This window comes from Labrus bergylta, chromosome 3 (genome assembly GCF_963930695.1).
Source record: "Labrus bergylta chromosome 3, fLabBer1.1, whole genome shotgun sequence".
NCBI classification, from domain to species: domain Eukaryota; kingdom Metazoa; phylum Chordata; class Actinopteri; order Labriformes; family Labridae; genus Labrus; species Labrus bergylta.
This window is the reverse complement of record NC_089197.1, coordinates 25,767,152-25,792,675: the sequence shown is the minus strand read 5'-3', so window position 1 is coordinate 25,792,675 and position 25,524 is coordinate 25,767,152. Positions and strand designations below refer to the sequence as shown.

The 25,524-nt window shown below is 39.0% G+C and overlaps 1 protein-coding gene across 1 annotated transcript in view; it reads right to left on the bottom strand.

Moving 5' to 3' along the window:
• Positions 1–14,731: 14,731 nt before the first annotated feature.
• igdcc4 (immunoglobulin superfamily, DCC subclass, member 4) overlaps positions 14,732–25,524 on the bottom strand; it is a 58,975-nt gene continuing 48,182 nt past the window's right edge. The window contains exons 15-20 of the mRNA XM_065953030.1: positions 25,084–25,254; positions 24,788–24,922; positions 21,760–21,862; positions 21,390–21,570; positions 21,096–21,224; positions 14,732–20,097 (exon numbers count right to left, since the gene is read on the bottom strand). Coding sequence (XP_065809102.1) covers positions 19,570–20,097; positions 21,096–21,224; positions 21,390–21,570; positions 21,760–21,862; positions 24,788–24,922; positions 25,084–25,254 — 1,247 coding nt within the window. The 3' untranslated portion in view covers positions 14,732–19,569. The remainder of the gene's footprint in view (positions 20,098–21,095; positions 21,225–21,389; positions 21,571–21,759; positions 21,863–24,787; positions 24,923–25,083; positions 25,255–25,524) is intronic.

Below are 25,524 nucleotides of genomic sequence, written 5' to 3'. Positions count from 1 at the left end.
ACATGCATGGCTATATGAAGCATGCTCAGTTTACAAGCAAGTGAATTTAAATCAGTTAAAATCAGTTTTTTATCGCTTTCATTAAAACAATGTTCTATATTTTGTACCTTAGGCTGATTATCAAAAGGCTCACATATCCCTTATACACCTCTTTGAAAATACTCCTCTTTTGACTACTAATTTTAGTTTTCATTATCTTCAACCCTATCATAATTTTCATAATCTTGTTGTTTTAGTTTGAATCATCATTACATTATCATGCTCTCCACTTTTATGCTTCACAAAGATCAGCAACTTTTATCATTACCACACCTTCACATCATATGAAATGGTCACTGTTAAAAAAAAAGTTTAATATAATCTCCACTTGTTAAGAAGACATAATGGATATTATCGTTCATATAATATTATACAAATGTATAAAGGTAGAAGCAGTAGGAGTGTGGTTGTGGAGGTATTGTGTAATTTAAAATGCAGGCTGTCTACAATGCACTGCTTCCTCATTAGATCTGTGATGGTTTATCTAAATTGATAGCCAGCAGATCTTCAACAAATGATTTTCAATGACACTCTAGATGCCTTGGGATATGACGCTAATGGCTGGCATGTGAGTTAATGTACATAACGGCAGAGTGCTATGTGATGTGCAGTGCACAACGCTAACATACACTTGGAGAGCTGATAAGTGGGTCACTCAGCCCACTGAGATGCAGCCTGTACCATTTACTGATGTGGAAATAAGTCTCCTGCATCAGGCTCCGCTTGCAGACTGCACTTCCAAACACAGCCACCGTCAGGTCCCAGCAATGAGTCGTTCACTGCAATTTTAGATCTGCACCTCATTATAGTTATTTGGAAATTGTTCTTCATAAGTGATTTAATTGACACCGTGAAGACCGGTCACAGTTAATGGGTTATAGGCATTTAGCACTGAGGTTATTATCACTAGATAGAAAACACAAGCATAAATGTTATTTTTTCTAGGCTTTATGGCCTTTAGTTATTGTCATTGATTAAAGAACAAGTCAAGCTATTTCTCTTGTATTACCTCTGCTTTCGTTACAGAGAAAGAAATGCAGCAATACCAAAAAGTAAACAACAAAAGAAGGGTGGTGTAAACAGTGGACATTGAGGCCACCTCACACTCTCCTGCACATAACATTATTAAAGACCGAGTTAGCCACATAAACTTGGCTGCTGTTGATAAATTGTAACACAGTACATAACATGGTATTGCTAGCAGGCATATACAGTTTGTAGAGATATGTGTTCTCATGAGTCTGCAGGCCCTGGTCTAATGTATGCAGACATTTGAGCTTCTGCAGGTTTGACATCAGGTCACACTTGGATATAATGTGAGGACAAGTAAAACCCTTGTCTGATGATAACTGATGGCCAGGAGCCAGCACATCACTTTGAGCAAGCTCTTCATGGCAGGCAACATGCAGGCCCATGCATTGACCAGAACTGAAGCTTTTTCATCGGCATGGTTGGCTCCTAGTATAGCTGGATCAACTCACTCTTGGACAAATATGAGGCTCGGCATGCTGGCAGTAAATCAATCAATCAATCAATTTTTATTTGTATAGCGTCAACTCATAACAAGTGTTATCTCGAGAAGCAGGTAAAATACCTTACTTATTGCTATATTACAAAGACCTGGCCTATCCATCACGAGCACTTTAGCAAAGCAGCAAAAGTTACAGTGGTAAGAAAAAACTTTCTGACAGGCCATCAACCAACGATCTCGAGGAGCCTAAGAGAGCTCAAGAGCTCCCAGGAAAATAGGTGGTTAATGACTGAAATTTACAGATAGATACATGCAATATGATAGAGAGAGAGAGAGAGAGAGAAAGTGAGGGAGAGAGAGAGAGAGAGAGAGAGAGGAGCTCAAGGTGCCAGTTCCCCCGGTAGTCTAAGCCTATAGCAGCATAACTAGGAGCTGGTCTACACCAGTATCAGCCCTAATTATAAGATTTATCAAAAAGGTTTTAAGTTTTAAGTCTATTCTTAAAAATACTGAGCGTGTCTGCCTCCCGGACCCCGGCTGGAAGATGATTCCAGAGGAGAGGAGCCCGATAACTGAAGGCTTTACCTCCCATAGTACATTTAGAGACTGTAGGTACCACTAGCAGGCCCGCATTCTGGGACCGTAATGTTCTCGAAGGGTAGTACGGCACTAGTAGCTCCTTACAGGGATACTTCACCCGTTGAAACATGAATCTGTATTGACATTGGGTCATATATGTAGTAGAAATGTGAAATACATTTTGAAGTTGGTGTCTTCTTGGCCGTGAAAAAGCAGAAAGTGTCTTTTTAGCTCATGTTGATGAAAGACACCAAATCCCAGAATGCACAGCACCGCAGGCCACTCCCACTAAGGTCCTCTATTTCAGAATCAGAAATACTTTATTAATCCCAGAGGGAAATTCGATCAATACAGTTTCTCCAAAATATACAATATAGCAGTAGAATTAATAAAAACATTTACAGACATATTTAACACATAAGGCCATTTCCTCAACTGATTCAGAGATTTCTTCCAGAATTGATCTTGGAAATTCCTGGCAGAAAACAGACTCTATGTCTGTGTCCATAGGCAAACAGTTAGAGCACCGACACTACCAGTCCGCCCCAGCTCGAGCCGTAGTTTCACCCCACTAACCGCAACAGCTTCCAGTGATGCAAAAATCGTCATTTTGCGTCACTGGAAGCTCCTTTCAGACTTAGAAATACAAAGATTTCCCATCTCTGGGGAAAATGAGGCGGGATGCATGACCATTCAAAAATACTACCAGATTTCTAATGATACAAAGCTTAATGCAAATAGGTGAAGTATCCCTTTAAAGCAAGGGATTACAGCAAATAATAAACAAAAACGACTGAAAATTCTCAACGTATAACAAGTAACAAATAATCAATTTTAACTTTTGTTTTTCCATCTAAGAAATGTTTATTTTTTTAAACTTTAGGCTGACAAATATATATATATATTGTTTTTAACAAATGTGACCTACAGTCAAGTGCACTTTGTACCTATATAAATGAACAGTCACAGCAGGTTTTCTTTAGCAAACTCTAAAATTAAAGTATGACGTAAGAAGATGTAAGAAGTAAGATACAAAAGCAAAATAAGTTAGGGGGGATTCTCTTTTTATTAGTTTCCCCTAGGATGGAGTATGTAGGATGGAACACACCAAGCACACCAACAACAGAAGAGATTACATGGGGCCCAGAAGTAATTGAAAAGCGGTGCTAATGAAATATGACGGAGACCTCTACCCAGGCATCATCACCACCATTGATGAGGGTCAGGTACAAGTGAGATGCATGCACCGTGTAGGAGTGAACCGATTCTTCTGGCCCACCAAAGAAGAGAGGATCTGGTACATATTTGAGGATGTCATTCATATCATTCCACCTCCTCAGCCTGTAACCAACCGTCACCATGAGATCCAATAAGACATCTGGGTAAAGCTTGTGGAAAATAAGCATCAGACTGGGGACTAGGAGCTCATTCTTAACATTCCACCTGTTATGTAAACATGTTTAGGTTTTGTGAGGTTAAGGTTAGGGTTGGGTTGTTCATTGTTATCATTATTGTTATTTTATCTTGCCATTTTATTATTGTATGAAATTAATTGAATTGAAATCAATTGTTCAATTAAGTATGTTTTTATGTTGAATAGCAGTTTATGAATTAAGTCCTTATTATATGTCCTTGGCTGAACTTAACCATTGTAGTCTAATATAACATTAAAATCATAATAATAATTTAAAATAGGAATGCTTATCAGAACTTAATTAAAGAACACAAAACATAAATTTTCCTGCCTCAACAAAATCCGTAATGTCAGTCCTGTCACAACAGCGTCAGTCTCCTCATGCCAGCGTCAGTCCTGTCATACAGGATATTATGATATTAATATGGACTATTTAAGAAAATAATGATGTATCTCTTACACTGTGTGAATAATGGTAGGGTTATATATCCACTATTGCATTTTTTTTTAATTTCCAATGTATAGGTTTTTTTTTTTTTATGGATATAGGTCATTCTGTGTTTATTATCCACTACAGTTGACCAAAAAGTTGCTTATATTTCATTTTGGAATTACAAAACCATGTTGGATACAATTAGGGACATGTGCTCAATAAGAAAATACTATTTGTATCAAATAAATTCATTAGGAAACCATTCTAACAAATTTGTCTGTGACAGGGCCTGACATTTTAGGGGTGAAAAGCACATAAAATGTGTTTTATTTAAGAATAAAAACATTCTGAGATGGCATGATATGTGTTTATCACAGTTTAACATGTCCTCCAAATGACTCAATGTTCAGATGCAAGAATAAGACATTTCCCCCCCCAAGATTTCTAAGAAGTGGAAACGTGCGTTTATGGTAGAACGTCCCATGAAGTTCCATTTTAATAGCTTTATAGTGCGGGAGGCGCCGGAGTGTCAGCTCTCTCTCAATGCGACCACGTGTAATTAATAGTTGCAATCTCGCAGGAGCCATTTTTGAGCATATGGGGGTGGGATTGAAACAGACTGATAGGCAAATCTGTCTATTATCATGTTTTACTCAGAGGTGTGTTAAATGACCTGATAACAAGCGTCCGTTGTGCAAAATAATATGAAGTTATTTCTCCTCTCCTTTCATTTCCCCGTTCCTCTTTCTCTCTCAAAAAAAAGTCAGCAGCGGCGGTTATTTTTCAGCAGCGGCGCACCGCCTATAGGGGAAACACTGCATATAGCTGGATACCTTGTGAATTCCCAGGGCATAAGATATTTTGACAAATAGCATATTCATCCTATTTTGCATTACAAATCTAAATCTGAGAAGTAACAAACTACAGATTTTCTATAAATTCAGTGTAGTGAGAAGTATTTTTTGTCCCTAATATAAAATGTAGTCAATGTTAAAGACACACCAAATAGACAAGTACAAGTTTCTTAAAATGTGTACAGAACTTACGTACTGCACTTTTTAACTTTCACCCACTCAGTAGTTGTGTGTAACAAACTGGTGATAGCTTGTTGTGCTAATATAACATGTAAGAATTTAGTTATCAAACGGTCTAGTTTAAAAGTGATTCATGTCGTGCGGTGGTCTGTGTGGGTAATGTGTTGTAACACCTCTTGACTTGACTCGTGTTCCTAGCGGAGTGTGTCCGATAGCGGAGCACTCTGTGACTGTCTGCCCTGCCTGCCTTCGTCATGTCACGGATTATCATTCTCCGGTATTTCAAATAGTAAATGAAGTTGCACACCAAAGCCTAAAAAAAGTCCAGACATGACGGGCGGTGCACACTTATGCTTCGCTATCACAATAAAAGCCTTATACACCGAGCAGACTTCACATAGCAGATAGAAGTTCTGACTGTACATTGAAATGCCATACAAACGCAAAACTACGTGTTACAAGATTCAGATAAATATCTGACATTAAAATGTCACTAACCCCCATTCTGCTTTATTTTTTTTGTCTGATTGACACTGACAAAAAATAATACAATTGTGAAATTGACATAAATCCATCGTAGCGGGTGGAGAAGTTTATTATGTATATGCTATCAAGTAATTTAAAAAATGCGCCTGCGCAAAATGGCTCGAATGTTAAATTTAAGAACCAAGAGAAATAATAGCCAATGAGCTAATAGTAGCTTTCTGAGATCACAGTATGGAAATCATTTGCATTATAAATTATATATATATATTATATATAATTCACAGAAAAAAGATACATGCAAATAAAAAGACCAAGACAGTTAAGTTGTTTGTCAATTTCTATCGTCATAGCTGCTAGCTAGCAAGGCTAACATTAACGTTGACAAGGAGAAACCTCGGAGTAGCTCGTCTATTTATGTTATATTGGTTAACAGTATGTTCTCTCACAAAATAAATAATGCTCCACTCCAAAGAAAACTGGAACAGACAAATTCAGTCTTACCTTTTCGCTAGCTATAGCACAAAGAAGGAGCCTCGTAGTTGTGTCGCCTGTCTGCGTTCACCTCCGGAAAAGACAGGCGTGATGAGTGCATGATTAAGGTCTGATAGTTGAAAATAGCTAGTAATAACAAGATAGAGGAATGGTGCTTTCATCAGGAAAAAGTGTGAACCATATATGACAATTTTAGGGATCACTATTAAAGGTATATATGTAGAATTTGGTTGCTAATGTTTACATTACAATATGTATATTAATTAACTAACTTGATTGACTAACTAAATTGACTAACCCCATGTATATATTTTATTCTCGAGTACAGCAACACCAAACACAACTGCAAAATGCAAAATACAAACTGCAAACTGCGAGGCAGGAGCAAGAGAGCCTGCACAAAACCTCCAGGTGCCTGAGCTTGTCTAATTAGTGAGTGGGGAAGAGGCAGGTAAGAGGCTGCCTTCAACAAGACAATGTTGTGTTGTCTACCACACTTAGTTACAACCAAAATATATTTTTTAATAATCTTCTCAAAGGCAGTCATAGAGTCAAAGTCAAAGTCTTTAAAATATTTTGGTGCTTTGATCTTGGGCACAGGTACAATTGCAGATTCTTTCCAAAGGCAAGGAACTCTATAGAGAACTCTCAGCTGAACTGACGTGATTCAGGATACTCACAGAGTACTTTCTATTACTGTCAGAGGAATGTAAATAAAGTCCCATATTCTTTCTAATCTAAAATTATTTTTATTTTATAAGAGTGTCCACTTCTCATCAGTCCAGTAAAAAGCCTAGTAAACCAAGAAGAATTTCAGTGCCCAGAGGAACATGAATAGAAAAGTTGTATGTAGATGAGGATGAAATTTTATCTAATTTATATGGGAAAAGTCAGTGAAGAGCTTAGGCAGGTGGTATAATGGGGACCTGAATGGTAGGTAACTGATTGAACAGCTTATGCCTGGCACACACTGAACCACTTTTAAAATCTTAAACGATTTTGAAAATATGACAACAATCATGACCGATTAACATTTCACATCTCATAGTGTGTGGTGTGCAACGAGACGATCAACTCAGCACAGTGCACACTAACTGATTCATTCACCGACAACCAGAGTCTTGACTATCACAATGTGTAATCTCACACGGCCAAACGCAATTTAAGAGTAAGCCAACATGATGGACAAGCTAAATGTAGCAAGCTGTTAGCTGGTACATCCATTACGGGAAACATTTTGGTCAAACTCCTTTCCTTGTCAGTTGGATTTTGGTTTGTTTTACAGGACATGTTGTGATATAACACGTGTTTTCTTGCCACAAATCAACAAGTTGGTCCTGAATTTATGACGTCCATCTAACTTTATGCTTCGCGATTGCTGTTGTTGCCATGGTAATGTTTGTTGTGCTTCCTTCTTCCGTCAGCTTGCCTCCCTATTGGCTATTGTTCCGTTCCACGTGACAATACACAGAGTCCGTGCTTGGCCGTCCTCTGTGTTGTCCCCACACAACAGGATTTCCGATCGTAAATATTGATCCGATCGTCTTCTGAGCAGATTGGGGAGGTTAAAATCACTCTCAACACACCTCACACCACAGGAGAATCTGGCCAGATAATCGTTGGAACAGATAAGCGGACCTTTGCTGACTTTGGTTGGAAGGGGGGAATCGGGCCAAAATTAGGCCCAATTATCTTGTAGTGTGTACCCCGCTTTAGGAAATATGTTGCAGAGGGGAGGAAGGATAGATAAATCAGGGCTCCCAGGTAAGTTGAAATTGTGGTGTTTACAGTTCAGACTATTTAGATTGATCTGGCCACTGTCATTTTTTGAATGCCAATGTCAAAGGTGGAAGTGCTTAAAGGTTAGTTAAGGAAGTGGTTAGGGGTGCCTCACTGTCTAATAGTGTGGCACTGTATGTAAAAGGGATATTCCAGCTACCAAAAATAAGTCTATCAGAGGAGTTCAAGTGTGCGGAGGTCCGGACAGAACTGTAGCTATCAGGGAGCAAAGAGAGGGTATTTAGTAACGTTCTCACAAATCCAACTAGAGGGAGGAAATGGAACCCAATGCAAGCAGTACAGGAAGCAGCTATAATGCATACAGAGATTGTAGGTAACATATAGGCTACAGTTGGCCCCAGTACCTAAAACATTGGGTAGACTGGGACCCATTGTGCCCATTAAGAGATAGCTATGTTGAGGCATATTGTGTGAGGTTGTAAGATTAGTCTATCACAAGGTCTTTATACATTAGCGACATTACCAGGTGATTAAAAAAAAGCAGGAATTGAAAGTAAAAGATGACAGGTGTATTCTGAAAGTAATCAGAGAGAAGAATGTAGCCGTTCAGTTTGTCAATGAGGGAGAGAAATGCAAAGGAGATAGATCTTTCAGCAGACACCAGTCAGGTACTTTAAAAAGCGCTTTTGATTGAGAGATGCAGGAAGATTTGGGAGGAAAATCTTTTGTCTTTTGCCACAGGAATTAATTTACACTTACCTAAGTAATAGTGTTATGGTCTGCGAGTCAGCCGATAGTTTATTTTATAGAACTTACAGTTCCCTGGGAGGACTCCTATAGAGGACGCTTATCAAAGGAAAAGGAAAAGATATCCAGGTTTAGGGTCAGAAGCTGAACAGCGACCAGTAGAAGTGGGATGTAAAGGGTTCATAGCAAGATCAGCTGTTTCATTATTGGGATGCCAGATGAAGCAGCTAAAGCGATTTGCATAAGGAGTAGTACTGACAGTTGGGGGCCAAGATAAAGTTAAGAGAAAACAGTTAATCTAATTTGTTTTTCTCTCTTCTCCTTTTTTTACCCTCATGAAAATGAGGGACTAGGGTAAGGTAGAGAAACAGCCAGTGTAAGTTTACTTACTTACACTTAATTAGAGGTCAAGTTTTGGATCCCGGAAACCTGACTGGTGTTAGCGTGGGTTGGCTGCAGGTTTTGGAGGTGGGAGTAGCTAAAGGTTCATGCTTACTCTTGTTTGTGATGCTTCAGAAGTGTCAGGGCTTTTTGGATGTAGTGACTTTCATCTTTGTCTTTCATGTCTAGACCAAGGTTACCTATCTCCTTCTCCAGCTTCTTTGTTTCAGCCTTGGTAACGGTTCTGGGCATGCAGGGTCTGTGAATGTCCTTCACTCTTGACTTCATGATCAGGAGCTTCTTCATCTCCCTGATCTGTTCAGCCATAATGCAGATCTCCTATAGCTCCTCTTCCTCGCTCCCCTCGACTGAGCAGTACTCTCCGGCTCACTCACTCCATCTCAAGGTCCTCCAGTGTTTTCATGATGTCAGGACCAATCTGCAATGTTGTGGCCCTCCGACACCTCCAGGACTTCATCAAGCTTTTCATCCTCATTCATCACAATGTATCACTTTTTGATTTTGAAACAACTTCACCACTTGCCTGCAGCTACAGTATGGGGAATTGGTATACAATGAGTTTTAAAGCTGCTTCTCCTCTGGGGTCCTATTGTGACACGCCAACAGTGAATAGTGAGCTGCACACTGGACCCAGGGGAAAGAGGAAGTTGGCTCAAACAGTCTACAGCCATGACTCCCTCCTCTCTCTGAGTCAGCCATGCCCATGTGAGCTCACCTTTAACAGTTACTTTATAACCAATGTTAAGGCTTACTGTAAAGCACACAGGATTCAATACAGTTCCAGAGATATGTCCTACAAAAAGCAAATGAATTCCACCCCATTCACTTCATTCCCAAATCCATCCTCTCCTTGACTTCATTCATTTATTTCTCGCCTCATCCTCCTTCATTCTCGTTCTCCTCAGGCTGTCTCAGTTTTAGTTTAGGGAATATCTGATTGGCAGGTTATAACCCACCGGGCTGACATTGAGAAAATGTCTTATCTGTAAGAAGCATTTCATCTTGTAATAACCAAATGAATGCAGGGAATAAGAGAGACAGGGATGGGGAAATCTTCAATCAGAGCATAATAAAATTACTTCATTATTAAGTATAAGCAGTTAATTTAAAGAATGAAATGACTTTCAACTAATGTTATGTGCTAGACCTGCACCTAGCGCTATCACAGCATCATACAACTACACCCGCTCAGCACCCATATCTTTTATATTGAGATGCAGCAGGAGTAGACCAAGTAAAGAGAATAAAGTCAATATAATGCTTTTAGCGTGAGAGGTTAAAATTGAACAGGCTGATATCCAAAGAAAAATTACCATTTCATTTAGAGTAAATTTGGGCCTGTGCACATAATATTGCGTTTTAACATGTATGGAGGACATAATGGATCTCACCATACACCATATAACTGAAATGTCAGAATTTCTTTTTGTTATTCACAAACTGGATTATCATGATGCCTATTTTTCTGGCAAGGTCATGAATGTGTATGGAATCAATAAAGGAGTGTGAGGTTTGACTCTCATGTTATGATTAGGTCAACTTTTTGTTTTTATCTAGACATCTCCATTGGGATTTCTCCTATTAGAGTGTTAAAATCTATAATTTGGATACCTGGACACAACAGCCAACAGTTTCTGCAATCCAAAACAATGATCTGTAAATATTTGCAAACCATGCTTGCTTACCCAGCAGGTATAACACTGTGCACTTACACAAGCTTATGCTGAGTTAGAGACTGTAGTAGTGGTGCTAGTAGCAGAAGCAGGAAGAGGCAGATTGAATGGGCTGATTCAAGAGCTTTGCACATTATTATGTTCCACAGGCAGTGAGCTCTACCTCATGGGTCCAGCCCTCACCTGACTTTGCGTGCTCCTCTTGCCTACCTCTGCAATGAAATATGAGACATGCTGAAGTAGCCCAGGGACCACTCTGCTGCCGGAGGACAAAAACACAATGTACACACTAACAATACACAGTCAGACAGGTGCAGCAGCGAGAACAGTAAATTCACGCATGCCTGTGTGTATGTGTATGGGTGTGAAATATTGTGGGTTCATGTGTAGATTTTAAACATATGTGCCCCCCCCTCTGGCTGTGGAGCCTCTCCCTCTGATTAGCAGTGATGAATTTCTAAAGAAAGTGATTTGACCCTCCTGTCTCAGTGAGAGCTTTTATCTATCTCTGCAGGGGATTCTGTCATGTGACGTTGACTCCAAGCTCCTGTCTTAACTCTGTGCCCTCATATCACCCTCCTATTTTCTCTACCTCCTGCTCTGTCTTTTTTTCAGGTCTTCCATCCTTCTATCTCCTCTGTTCACATATACACACACAAACCCACCAACATCCCCACAATGCACATGGACACATACACAAACATGCATGTACAAAAAGACAGAAGCAAATGCATCTCCCACCTTTTTTGAGGATTAATAATTTTGAGATTGGATCATTTCTATGAAAGAAAATATTGTTTTTGTATTTATTTATTCCATAAAATTAATTTACAGTTGTCTATAGATTAAATAAACAATTACACAGCCAAGGCAGGTATGAGGTCAGAGCACCACCTGAGGTCCAACAGTAAGGCAGCTTTTTTCTACAAAGGAGTGGCAGCAGCTGAAGCTGCTTCATATCAAGAGTCATTGGAAAGTATCACACCGCCCCCAAGTGGTTCTTATTGTAAAGACATGTTGAGTGACAAGGGTGGGCCAAAAAGCAAATATGGGCATATTATTCGCATTCGCCCTGTCCTGGGGCAAATATACCTACTTTAAAAAACTCCCTTTCAAATAGCTTACTGTGTATTTAATGCACAGTATACAATTCAGATTTCACACTTAAATTGTATTCTTAAGGAATAAACAACAATCATCCAATGCAATTATTAGCAAAATATTGATTTCCCATAAGAAAATATCTCTTTAAGTCTGAAAGCCTTTTGCTTATATTTTGACGAATATAGTTTAATCATTTGGGTGAAGTCATTCACTTTTTAAGACAAACATAAGACTTAACACTTACAGCAATTTACAGTTATATAGGCTACATAATTTTAGCACTGATACAAAAAATTGGTATACATCCAGCATCTATTTTCCAGAAAAACAATGCTTTAAGACTATGAGCAGTTCTTACCAGTATTTTCCTAGCATGCTTGACACTGACCAAGTTACATATTTGAAACAACAGATAGTTCTGACTAAATCTGATTGGACAGATTGGATATGAGTAATAGTGCACAGTACAACAGCACGCAGACTTTTAACTATTTCAATCACTTTGCCCCAAAGTGATAAATTGATAAAGCTGGCACCTTGGCATAGTACCTTGTAGAAGGTAGTGCAAATGCACAGGCCAACAGAGTTACTGTCAACTAACTCTTATTTCACTGGTTTTATGATCAGTTGAAACACACTGACATATGGGCATTATACACAGTACCTGGTCTGCTGAGTGTAGACACACACACAAAGCAGCAGTATAGGCTAAAGATTGTGTTGCTTGGTAACAGTCCAGTCTCAGTCATGCTCCAGAAAAAGGAACAAAACAAATGATTATAAATCTAAAAATAAAAAATATTGTTGATTATAACTGATAAGAATTTACCTTTAGATTCTTCTGGTCAAACATGAACTTAAAAGCAAAATCAGACTTGAGGTTGTGATGTGACTATTAGCATGATATGATTATCTTAAGCTGTGCAAGAGTTTATCTTATGTGGCCTTGTGCCTTTAACTGTATCACAGCAGTGATTAAACTTATTACTCCCTTCTTGTGTGATATCCCATGATATTGTAAAAAAAAAAATTGAAATGTAAAAACAACTATTCTTTCTGACTTCTGGATGCCTTGTGACGCTTTAGATTCATATTTACAATATAAATCTTTCAAGGCAAGAAAGCAACAAAATTAAATCACAAAGGCTCTCATTTCAACAACAACAATCCACAAATAAACTTTTGTTTAATTATTTGGCCCCTTTAATAATACTAATTGGTTTTGTATTGCATTTCGTTGGAAAGCCTGATTAGTCACCTTTACAACGAGGTATAACTTGTAAGGATCGTGCATTCGTGGAATGTGCAACACAGCTAAACATGTGGGTAGAGCCCCAAAATAATGTGCCAAAATCTGTAATGTTCTTCTGTTGGTATTCACTCCTGTTTTGAGCTTCAAGTGCTGCCAGGTGTCCCATTCCTCAACCAGGAGTTGTTGAAGGTCAACCAGCATGGTTGTGTTGGTCACTCTGGCATGAACAGCACGCCCAAGATGATCTCACAAGTGCTGTCAATTAGGTGCCAATCAGGTGCCAGTCATACACCTGTAACTGGCACACACCTGGCAGCACTGGAAGCTCAAAACAGGAGTGAATACCACAAGAACATTACAGGGGATTTTGGCACATTTTTTGGGGGCGCTACCCACACATTTAGCTGTGTTGCATATTCCACGAATGCACGATCCTTACAAGTTATACCTCGTTGTAAATGTGACTAATCAGGCTTTCCAACGATATAAAATACAAAACCAGTAAGTATTATTAAAGGGGCAGAATAAGTGACCGAAATAACATTTCCAAACTTTTTTTGAGGAGTTTATAATACTCTACTATGACTAAAGTCACCCAAATAATAATAATTGTGTGGTAAGTGATAACAATTTTACCCACAAAAGTTATTATCTTTTTCGCAGATTGGGTTCAAGTTAATAGCTTGTGCGAACACGTTTTTTATTCCAACTTTTTGGGCCTTCAGGGGCTCCGTACATTACAAACAAATAATACATGTTTTTAACTTTTGTCTTTATGACATTTTCCTTTTCTTTTTATAGTGTAAGTTTGGGTGTAATTGTTGAGTGTGTGTATCATAGACAATAATTGTATATTCAGAAAATCATCAATAAAACAACAATTACTAACAATAAATATATTGACAGAAAATGTCAAGCATTAAATTACATAATAGGTTAAATAAAAGGCAGATTGTGAGCTGTGAGGAGACTAACTAAAGATTGTTTGGTGATTGTTATCTCCCAGGCTGTGACAGGGTCTGACATATGTTTCTGTATCTATGCATCTGGCTCTGTTTTCTCCCAGTATGTATTGCATTTTGGTTTGGTCATGAAATATCATAATTTGGGACTGTAGTTTTAGTTTTTTTTCAAGAAGTCTTCTCTTGTGTGTTCATATTTGATGCAATGTAACACTAAGTGTGTTTCTGTTTCCACCTGTCTGTGGGGACAGAGCTGACACAGCCTGTCCTCTCTGGGAAGCTTGTGTCTCATAGCCAAGCTGAGATCATTGAGTCTGTATGTGGTATTTTGTCAGTTTTTCATCAGTCACTGGTTCAGATAGTATATACTGTACTGTCTGTTTAGATCCAAATAGCACTGACGTTTGCTTGGAGTTATAGAAATGTGTTTTTCTGTCTTTATAATTTGACTGGTCCGTTTTGTGAGGGCTGTCCTGAGGCCTGGTACCAGAGGAGCTGAGCCTCAGGATCAGCTGGATGGATTAGTGTTCTTTATCTCCTCCAATTGGTAATGTGTTTGTGATGGTAGGAGTTGGTGTTAAAAGGGAACATTGGCCTATTTTAGCTCGAAATCCATTGTAAGTGGTGTTTCTGTGGACCCTAATCCTAATCTCTAAAAGAGGGGGTTTGGGTGTTTGTCCCATTTTTGAAAATCTTGATTTTCAAGAGGCCCCCCATCCCATACTTAAATACCTGTGATCATTATAGATTTCAGTATTCAAGACACAGATTTTAATGGGTATACAAAGCTGTCACACATGGAGATTCATTGACTGGTAAATATTTAGGGACAAAAAATGAAGTGATCTTAAAGTTAGCCTGAATAATGCAATTTGATTGAGTTTCAAGAACATCACACAGAGCCCTACTTTGATCTTCGATGTTTATTTACAGAAGAGTTGTTGTCCACAAACATCTTGAGAGTTGTTTTGAGTTTTGATGAGTAAAATGGTGGAAATATTTCTAGCAACCACAAGTACTACCTATCCTGTGATGATTCTTCTGAACAAGCAATGTTTCTATCACCAATTATGGCTGCCATGTCTAACACTGAGTAATCCATCTGTCATGTTACAGAGTAAGAAAATTGCACTTCTAGAAATGTAAAAATGACAGTTGCTTATGGCCCAAGAAAAAAAAAAGCTAATCTTTGAAGTGTTCCTACAATTTGCTCCAACAGTAGCATCTTTTGTATACAAATGAGATCTTGTCCAGCACACAACTATTACAAAGGTGTCTAAGTATAGCTGCAGATTGGTAGCACATGACTACAGAGTCTGAGTCTGTGCTTTACACATTCTGAAAAGCAGAATTGAGCTGGTACACATAAAACTAGAGAAGACATACAAAAAATGCACAACAATGTGACATCACTGGACAAATCAGCTCACCACAAAGCACCGGAAGAGAGACAGAAATACATTGATTGTACAAAACAAAATATCATCAATGGATAAGATTTTCCTGGATTTACTTTCTAAAAGGTTAAAACTAGACTTGGTTTGACAACAAATGACATGTATCTGAGTTGAATATGCTGGCATGATCCTCCACAATTTTATGCAAAGATGGGGCACCTGAGTAGAGAAGAGACTTTTTTTTAATGACTGGCTGCACTGAGGTATGATCTGTCTGGGTAGGGTGTCCTTTCAGCCCTTCTCCCTTCTATGTAGGCTACTTCAGTCACCTGGATGTGTCAGAGTGGTATTATACCGAAAAGGGATTTTACACTGTTATTCAACGGTAGCAGAAAGATCTTTTGCTTTATCTCATGGTTTAAGTTTGAAAGATTTTAGCTACCCTTGCAGAATAACAACGTAAAAAAACAATTTTAGATGACGTCGAATGACCCCTCAACCCGACCAGACAATCCAGGCCACTGAAATTAGTGAAAACTCTCACTGAGGTAAAATGAAACAGTCAACCCTGTCCTCTAAGACTTGATGCTTACAAATACAAAAGGATGCTTATGTTCTACTCGTTACAAAATGTGCAGTACCAACCAACTGATCAGACTTACACCAACATGTTACCATCATGAGGTATACTGTTTAATGAAACCCTTGAAAAGGAGGATTAAAAAAAATCACAGTAATTATTAACTAAATGAGCATGAGCAGTTTTCTTCACAAAAATCTCTGATTGTTATAGCCAACAAACAGACAAAGGGGGGAAAAAAACACGTACCTTGTTTGAAATGATAATGGATGACGAGTTAAAGAAACTTCTGAAAGAAAAGCATACTTAATTTACTGGGTAATGCTGCTTTATGTAAGGGGAATAAAACAAATGGGAAATACTGTATGTTACTAAAATTAGATCAAATAAAGTGTGTATAATTGTTTTTTGAATGGCCACTTCAGGTGAGAAACAGTTTGAGAGACAAAGTGACTGGCAACTTATTAAAAACACCTTCTCAATGATCCTGTTTCAGTAAACTCCATCCACTTTGTTGTAGTCCAAACAATATCTTAAATGTGAACAGAAGAACTGAAGCATTTGGATGAAACATGTTAGACCTGTGAGAAAAACATTCAGGCATTCAAGCACATGTCTTCTTAATGAAGGCCTACACACTAATCATGGCTGACCTGGACTGAGAGAGGTATATGTAAGATATAAAACTGGAATGCTTTCATTTAAAACTCAGGACACATGGGCTTTAGAGGATGATGTGAAACAGTATCAAGAAAAAACAGTATCAGTAAAGAACCTGGATAAAACATTACTGAGTTTTGGTGGTTTGCTTAAGCATACTGCATATGAAGAGATTTAGCAGCTCTCTTTATTCAAATGGTCGCCCAAATAAATGACTTCACAGCAAGATTTTCACTCAGCTGATTGAAACCTGCTCTGACATCATTGATTGGAAGTTTGCCAATATTTAGGTTTGACATGCTGCTGCAGTTTCCCACTACAGATGTGCTGACTATTAATTTGGTCTTTATGTACAAATTTAGTGTGGTTTGCCAAATAAGTATGCACTGAGTGCCATACATTCTTAAATCTGATAAGACTGTATTTAAAAAAATAGTTCTCTAATTTATAGTCTGTAAAATCTGACTTATCCTGATTCTGCAAACCTTGCTCACCTACAGTAATTATTGTTTGACCCAGGTTTGCTGAGAACACATTCACTTCTGTCCCTATATGACTGCTAGTGCAGTAAAAACACATTACATTGTTGTGATGTTTAGAACATACATGGCAAGGCTAAAAAAATATGTCTCTTTGAGGTACCAACCATGCTTTTCGATCAGAAAACTATATCAGTTCTACAGAATAAACAACTATGTTTGTGACAAACGCGTTCAGGGTGCTCCCGGCATCTCATGAGGAATCATATATGTTTGTTGCTGATGTAATCGAGTTGAGCTAGTGAGATTTAACACACACACACAGACATGAGAAGAAAAGAGATAAGTGGTTTGTTAAATCCCCTTCAATGCTGGATGACTAGAAGAAAGCCACCTGAGAGAAAATAAGACATCAAGCAAAACAAAGCTGGACTCAATGCTCTCTCATTCTGTCCATCGTTTGAATGGATAAATGATTACTATTATTAACCGATCCCAACCTTTGCTAACCTGCCATTACCTCAGAATCACATAGATGTACAACAAACTATGTCATCAGCAGTTTTTATGGCACTCATGCGAAGTAACCCTTACCCTTTCTGAGTCCTAAGCATCCTTAGAATATTATTCATGATGTGAAAAACCAAATAAAACCAGCTTCTAACTCACTCAAAAACAGACTCTTTGTTAGTTTAAAGACAACAATAAAAGTAACACCTTGCCTGGTGCATGTGTGAGATTGTACCTTCCTTTCTCTGTACTTGGCACAGCCTTGAGTGGAACTTCAGGTTCAAAACCCGAATTTGACATTAAAGATATGAAAGAAATGTGATGTTTATGTTTTCTGAAGTAAAGAGTTTACCATAAGCACATTACTGAATGGCAAAACCTGTCAGAGATCTGAGAGGAAGCAGAGGTACACTAAAGTGATATAAATTCCTTTGACATGATAAAAGAACTTACTGTCAGTGTCGGACACTTAATTTGGGAATATACCAAAGGATGTTTTATGAGACAAGTTAAAAATAGATCTTAAAAAGGTGCTAGTTAATTTAAGCTAAAAAAACACATTGGAAATAGTCCTGAAAAGAAATGAGGTAGTGTTGTTGATAAGGAGTAGAGATGCACCATTTCCTCTTTCACACTTAATTATTATGGTAAGAAATCATATTGAACTCACAAGAAATACATTAAAGGTTTTGGGACAATGAAAATTTTTTAATTTGAATAGATTTGTTTATTACTCATCTAACGCCTTTCCTATCCGATACATTCAGATCATTCAGGTTAACTTAGAGTGATTTGTACTGTGTAAGAGTAAAGCTGGAGATCTTCTCATACAGCTGGAACCAAATATGCTTGTAAGTAAGGTGATTTCCATCAAAGTAATGAAAAACACGACAAGTGTTTGTACTGACTAAAATGAATGGCACAGTAGCGCATTGGTGCATCCCTAAGTATGAGCAGAACCCGAAGTTGTTGTTCTCCCAACAACAGAGTTAAACTAATCCTAACATGAACATGTAAATACTTGGATTCCAAAATGGAATATCCACCATCTGAAATACTGCAAAACCACTTTTGAACTGCGTGCCCCCTGGTTTACAAAATGACACCACCTTCACATAGGGCATTTTGGAAACATATCTTCATTTGTATCAAATCTGAACTCTCCAAATATTTTTACATCATGAGTTTTTTTTTTTCTTTCTTGCTGTGTTTTGTGTTTGTACTGAATAAAATCTATAGAAATATACAGAAGTGATAAATTCACCTTAATAGTCAGGCACCTGAGACCCCCACACGTTTGTCAAGAAATGTGTGTGTAAATGTTTGTCTATGGATTACCATGAGAGACCAAGGAATCAGCTTTACTTTAGCTTTCTTTGTGTGTTTATGTGTGTGTGTGTTTATGTGTGTGTGTGTGTGTGTGTGTGTGTGTGTGTGTGTGTGTGTGTGTGTGTGTGTGTGTGTGTGTGTGTGTGTGTGTGTGTGTGTGTGTGTGTGTGTGTCTGTGTGTATGCATGCGTGTGGACCCTGAGACAGCAGGTGGCTGGATAGAGACACAGGTGTGCAGCACTGTCAGAGTGCGCAGGTATTCTTTAAGGCTTATACTTCTGTGTCACTCTTTAAAGTAGCATCCACACATCGAAACCCAAGGAAACGCCTGTGCTCTGGATCCCTCCCATCCAAGATGGCAGCCTGTCTCACTCACTAGCAGAACATTCCAGGTTTTCTCATTCCTGAGGGGACCGGAGCCATGTGCGACACAGTCGGGATAGCTTCTTTCAATCCTCTTCCATCTGCTTGGTTTAGTTAAATCTTTTGTTTCTCTCCTACGGACAGGAAAGATACCCAGAGGAAAACTATGGTTGCAATGCAAGAGAAAGCATACCCATATACAGTACTCTATCACTAAAATGATACTGTATATGTAAACTGTACATACACACATATGAAACAATGGATTCAAAGTTCCTATAATACCATTGCAAGTGAGAGAAAGGAATCCAATGATGAGGTGCATAAAAATAATCCAAGGGGATTCTTCCTGGTACATCAAAGAAAGAAAATCAGTCTGATGTCTGTGTGTTTGTGTAAGGGTCCATACCCTACATGCAGAGGCTACGGGCACAAATAACTGTGAGCTGCTGAGGTAGAGTGGACAAGGCCGGAGCTGACAAAGGGGGCAGGGGACAGCCCTGCTGAAATGGCCTTCCCGGGTGCTGATGGGCAGTGTCTTGAGTCCCCGTTCCCCAGTTGCTCTGACCTCAGCACACAACGCACTGTCTTTGGGGAGTGGAAGCCATTGGTAAGCCCCGTGCTCTGCTGTGGCTCTTTGTCTAGCTGGTCCCCCATGCCTTCTAGCTCTCCGTTGTGATTGGCCACTAACTTTATCGAGGGAAGACTCAACGGGGTTTGGGCCATTGATAGTTTTTCTACTGTTTCCTCCTCTCCTGGTGGACTTGGCGGGCTCAAAGGGTAATACGTGTCCTCTGATAATGAGTGTCCCCTCGTGGCATTAGTATCTGTCTCACTTTGGCTGCCCTCCTCCTCTTTCGCTCTCTCTGGGTCTGACAGCTCTGAGTGAACTATGACTTCTGCCTCCACCTTGTTACTGCACATGGAAGAACACAGACGATCGCCGCAGTCCTGCAACAAAACAATCTTGTTATTTTGAATGCTTCTTCTTAGTTGATCTACGAGTGTAAATACATTACACATATAACAATACACAATACACATACAGAATTTCCACTCAAGCTACTCCTCATGATGCAAATGTTTACAGTGATAACAGCACTGATCAAAATTCCAAGATGTAAAGAAGGGTTGTATTTTTCATTGAAAGAGAAAGGTGTGAGTAAGTATGGATTAAACTGCTTTTCTTTATCTTTTTTAAATCTACTTCAATATAAGGGTTAAAGGTTTGAATATCCAACCAGCTCACTGCGTACAGAATATGTTACTTCCAAGGACAAACTACAGTAGAGTTAAAGCATATTTTACATCAGGTATTAGTTTCCCACTGTGTGGAAGCCTGTCTGATATAAGAGTTTAGTTGTTTTTTTTTCAAGCTCTGAATTGGATTTAGATGAGCGCCATAAACATTGTTAGCTGAGATAAAGTGGCATCTACTAAAACATAGGTGAGGCCTTATCCTTACAGCCTTTATTTTGAAATATTGATTGTTGAAACAGACTTTATCACAGGTGCATATTTGAGAAACCTTCATAGATTTCTTTAACAAATCAGTTTAACATATTACACAGTTAGCCACAGGAAATGTTAATCAACCCCTTTATGGATATTAACCTATAGCTAAAGTAGCTAGCTGCAGTAAGCGAGACCCGTACCATGGTTAATCTTTTTCAGAAATCTAATTCCCCTTCTTAATATAAATGACTTACCTAATATTTCAAGTGTTCAAGCTGCCCTAACCTCAGTGTAATACGAGAATAAACTGCATATGTGCAGTGCAAGAATGGAACATTTGACTAGCAAAGAAGCCCGAACTATAAAATGTGGTTTAGCTAAAAAGTGAATAAGTCCTATTTAATGAACCACTGATGTAAAAACCTAATTGTCTTGTCAGATACATATTTATATATATAAAATTAATGAGTCATTTAAATTAGTCAAGTCATTACCGTGTTGTTATCACTAATTTGCTTGTTGAGAGCTCCATTAATGAGTGCTGGAGAGTCTTCTGTTATGGTTTCTCTGTATCTTGTGATTCTGTTGGCCCAGTTATGGCTCACAGAGCCATTCCAAGCAGCCTGCAAGAGGAACAACAAAGTTGATCCAAATTACCATAATTATCCTTCTATCGTCACCTGAAAAAAAGTAACAGAGTATCCAAGGCCCATCTGGAAAAAAGCTCCCCCTTTGACCTTGGGTTCAGCTGCAGGGCCACCCTCCCCCTCCCCTGAATTAGCACTTGCCATCAGGCTTTGATCCTCTGGGGCCTCCTCTAACGGCTGACCAGACTCTTGGCTGCCAAGGGGCATCAGTGTCTCCAGCTCATGGCTATCACTGCACTCCGGCACGGTGGAAGGAACAGGGCTGCCTCCTCTCCTGTACTTTGGGGTCACAGCTGTGGAGTCCAGGCCCCCCGACACCTCCCTATGTGGAGCAGAGATGAAAATGTTAAAACACAGTAAAGGAGACATGGACTATAGAAAACTGAACATTAATACATTTGTCAGGGTTGTTCATATTAACTTTTGTATGTAATACAACAATTGTTTTAAGTAAGAAAACACATTTGACATGTTAGTAGATCATTAGTACTTACTCGCTGAGTTAACTTACCTAGATTTGCCATTACGAAAGCTAAAACACATGCAGAGGAGGATGCAAATCAGTCCCAAACAAACACCAACTATAATGCCTGTCACCGCATGGATGTCCAGCTCTGTAAATATAACAGAAAACACAGAATAAGTGTGAAAGAATTTAAGATATAATGTAAACAACACAAATGATGAGAAGACATAATTTTCATAGATATTCCCATAGATATATGACATTTCTATGTTTTGGTCTTTTGCTGGAGGCTATATTAAAAAGTATATTGTATATTTCACACAAGTATCATATTAACATATCTAGTAAATATGATACACATAATCCGGCCCTATGAAATCACACACACTGAGAATGTATTGATTTTTTATTAAAGTGAAAGTATAGGTAGCTGAGAGATATGAGGCAACATTGGACTGAGGAGTGAACAGCTTCATTATTATTCATTTATTCTGGGTTTCTTTGGCAGTCAGGACATAGAGAGGAGAGGAAACAGATGGCAGGAGCTCTCACCCGCCCACCAGCCACCTCAGTCCCATTCACACTGCACACAGGCAACACTATCATAGCCTATGTGAACAAATAAACCTGTTACTCTGTCTTTTTTTATTCAGGATTTGGCACACAGAAAAACAATAACAAAACTGCATTATCACTAAATCATCAAGCTTTTTCACTATGGGGAATTTCAATATTCAGAAATAATAGACAGTACATTCAGAAAAACACAAGATGCTACAATGCTTTAGCTTAGATGTAAAGAGATTGTTTTTATGGACTGTTTGAAAAGGAATGACAGGCTCACTTCATATAACAGTTGACAGGCGAGTTAATTGCTTTGTATTTATGACTCCCTCAAGACAAAAGGGGCATTCAATAATTACAGGTAATGTTGAAATGCTGACTAATGGAATTGAAAAGTGCATAATGAGATGGCATGCTTAAACACAAAGGGCCTGATTTACTAAACTCCCATTTAAAGAGTACTAAATTGCGTGTTCACTCCAAAAGTTTGCACGTTTGGTTGGTGGGCGTTTTGCGGGTGGTCTACTAAGAAAATTTGTGTGAATGACACCAGGTGTAAACCTTGTGGAGGCGGTACTATTTAAGTTAGGCTTTTGCGTGTTCTACTGGTTTACGTGATGGAGAGTTTGGACAGAAAGCAGGATAACTGCAAGCGCAAAATAGGTATGAGTGAGAGAGGCAAATGAACGCACAATACTTTCGAGTTATAGGAGATAAATCTGAATACTACAAAAGAAATGTGGTTATAAGAAAACCTCAGCATTAAACAGGGCCTCTCTTTTCTTCCCTTAATCTTAAGAATGAAGTGTCATACATCGCGCAGGAGGTCTGAGCTGTATCCTCTGTGGTACGGGCGCTCTACACTCGCCGTTGTTGCGCACCAGACAGCTGGCCAGCGCTGTGTCTGATCGGATATAAATGCCCTGGAAAGAGGTATCGAAGACGGGGTTACAAACAGTGGTGAGGTCCCCCAATCCAAGCATCCTACAGAGTAGCAGCAGCAGGCTGTAGAGGGAGGTGACGCGTGCATTATGGAGAGGAGCGCACCAGAGGGGACGAGCTGGGGGACAGACACGCGACCCGAGAAAAAGGAAATCCCAGTTTAAAATGTAATGTTGGCGAAAAGAGGGAAATAGGAAGAAATAAATGTCAATGTTGAAATTCTATAGAATGCAGAGGGTGTGAATGTTCAGTTTTCTTTGGATATATGGCAACAATAGCCTGTAGTTTAATCATGGTGTTTCTCTTCCTTAACGATTAGAATATTGAATCAAATTAAAAAATAAATGCATGCCATTTATTATTTCATGTCATTTGAAACATGTAAACACTTGTGTGGAAAAACGCGATCTTTATGCCTTCTTTGTTGCGCCTCTGTCTCCTCCTAACTACAATAACGCACCGCTAGTAGATCAGATAGCACTTTTTTTGCTGGTGGTATCAAGTTTGCACACATTTTAAGACACGCAAACCTTAAATAAATCTGGCCCAAAGTGCCACAAGAGTAGATAAAGTGCTTTTCACAGCTATTCTGCTGGGTACAGAGGAGTTTAAAGCCCTCCCCTGGGGGTCACTGATGAGGCCGCTCTTTGATATCCACACTTAATATTATTCTCCAAATGCACCAGAATAGGAGAAGCGAAATGACAGGGTCCTACTGAGCTACACTTTCCCTGCTGGCAGGGAAATTACCCACTTTGAGAGGAAATACTTTGTGTGTGTGTGTGTGTGTGAGTATGTGTGTAGTAAGTGTAGGTCGGTGTGTGCAGATGTGTGTTAGTGTTGTCCAATGTGTGTCTGCTTTTAAAAGCAAAATCTTAAATTAAAAGGACATCAACATCATTGTGAATTCTAACCACTACTACACATCATTTTGAAATTTCATTATGGAAATTCTGTACTTTCATTATTATTCATGTGGTTGAATTTGCCTCTTTTTTGAAAATTATTTTTATGACCATTGTTGCCTTTATTTGACCGTGAGCAAAACCAGTGCACCTCAATATTCCTATTTTAAATTAACATCAGTTTAAAAACGGGCATGATTCAAATTAAACTTGATTTTGATGTTTTTTCTCTTTTTCTTTTGGTTTAATATTCTTTCAGACTCAGATAGCAAATTCAAGGTTCTGAATCATCACACTAAATAAATGTATTCAAGTTGCTGGAAGCAGCTACTTTAGTTCAAATCTAAATGATAGGTCAAGGTTATTGTCTTACTTTTTAATTAGGTTAATCTTAACTTCTATTTTTTTTTTTTTTTTAAGATTTGTTTTTGGGCTTTTTGGACCTTTAATGGAGATATAGGACAGTGGATAGAGCTGGAAATCAGGGAGAGAGAGTAGGGAATGACATGCGGGATAACCACTGCGCCACCAGCGCCCCTTCTATCTTTTTTTAAATACATTTTGCCATGTGAAATATGGCAAACGTAGAAACCGATATTGAACCACAATAACTGCTGTATGTACTCTTAAAATTAGGATTACTTCTTCTATAATAGACCCACCATATTGCTGATGGGGCATGTGAACATCCTTTACAGGGGAATAAGGCCCTGCCCCAACTTCTGTAGATGCCCCCAACTTGAAAAAGTAACGGGTATCACTGGACAAACCCTCGACCTCCACACTGGTGATTTTCCCTGAGAAAAAAATTACAGACAGGAAAACAATGTGAAGGTCTTTTATTCATGAAATGTTAAAGCATAAAGTGTAAGTTCTTCTTCAAAGAAAAAGCTGTGATTTAGAAGTGATGTTTTTAGAGCGCTGAAGAAGAGTCAGGTCATGCTGACTTAACACTCACCATCCTGAAAGAGGTTTTCCCACATGTGCTCCGGTTGGCTGAGGTTGCCGCTGTAAAGGATTTTATAGCTGACAATGATACCATTAGGTTCCAGTGGAGGGCGCCAGCTAACCAGCACAGAGGATGAGTCCAGCGCACTCAGCTGCAGCTCCTCTGGAGGTGTTGAGGGCCCTGAAGTAAAGAGGACGACAGGGTCAGTAATTAAGAGCCCAGCAATGAGGCGTCACATCTGCAGCGTGTATATGGCCTTGGTAGGGGATTTGACGTGCTGTGTGACAACCATCTGCGCCCTCATGTCTGGGCCACCTGGGTACAGCAGAGAGGGGACAAGCAGGGCAATGGGGGGAATGGGCCAGGGCTCGAGTGATAATACATGGAAGTGGAGCGCGTGAAGGGGTGACTGGTTGTAATAATGTCATTAAAAGCAACCCACTCTGCACT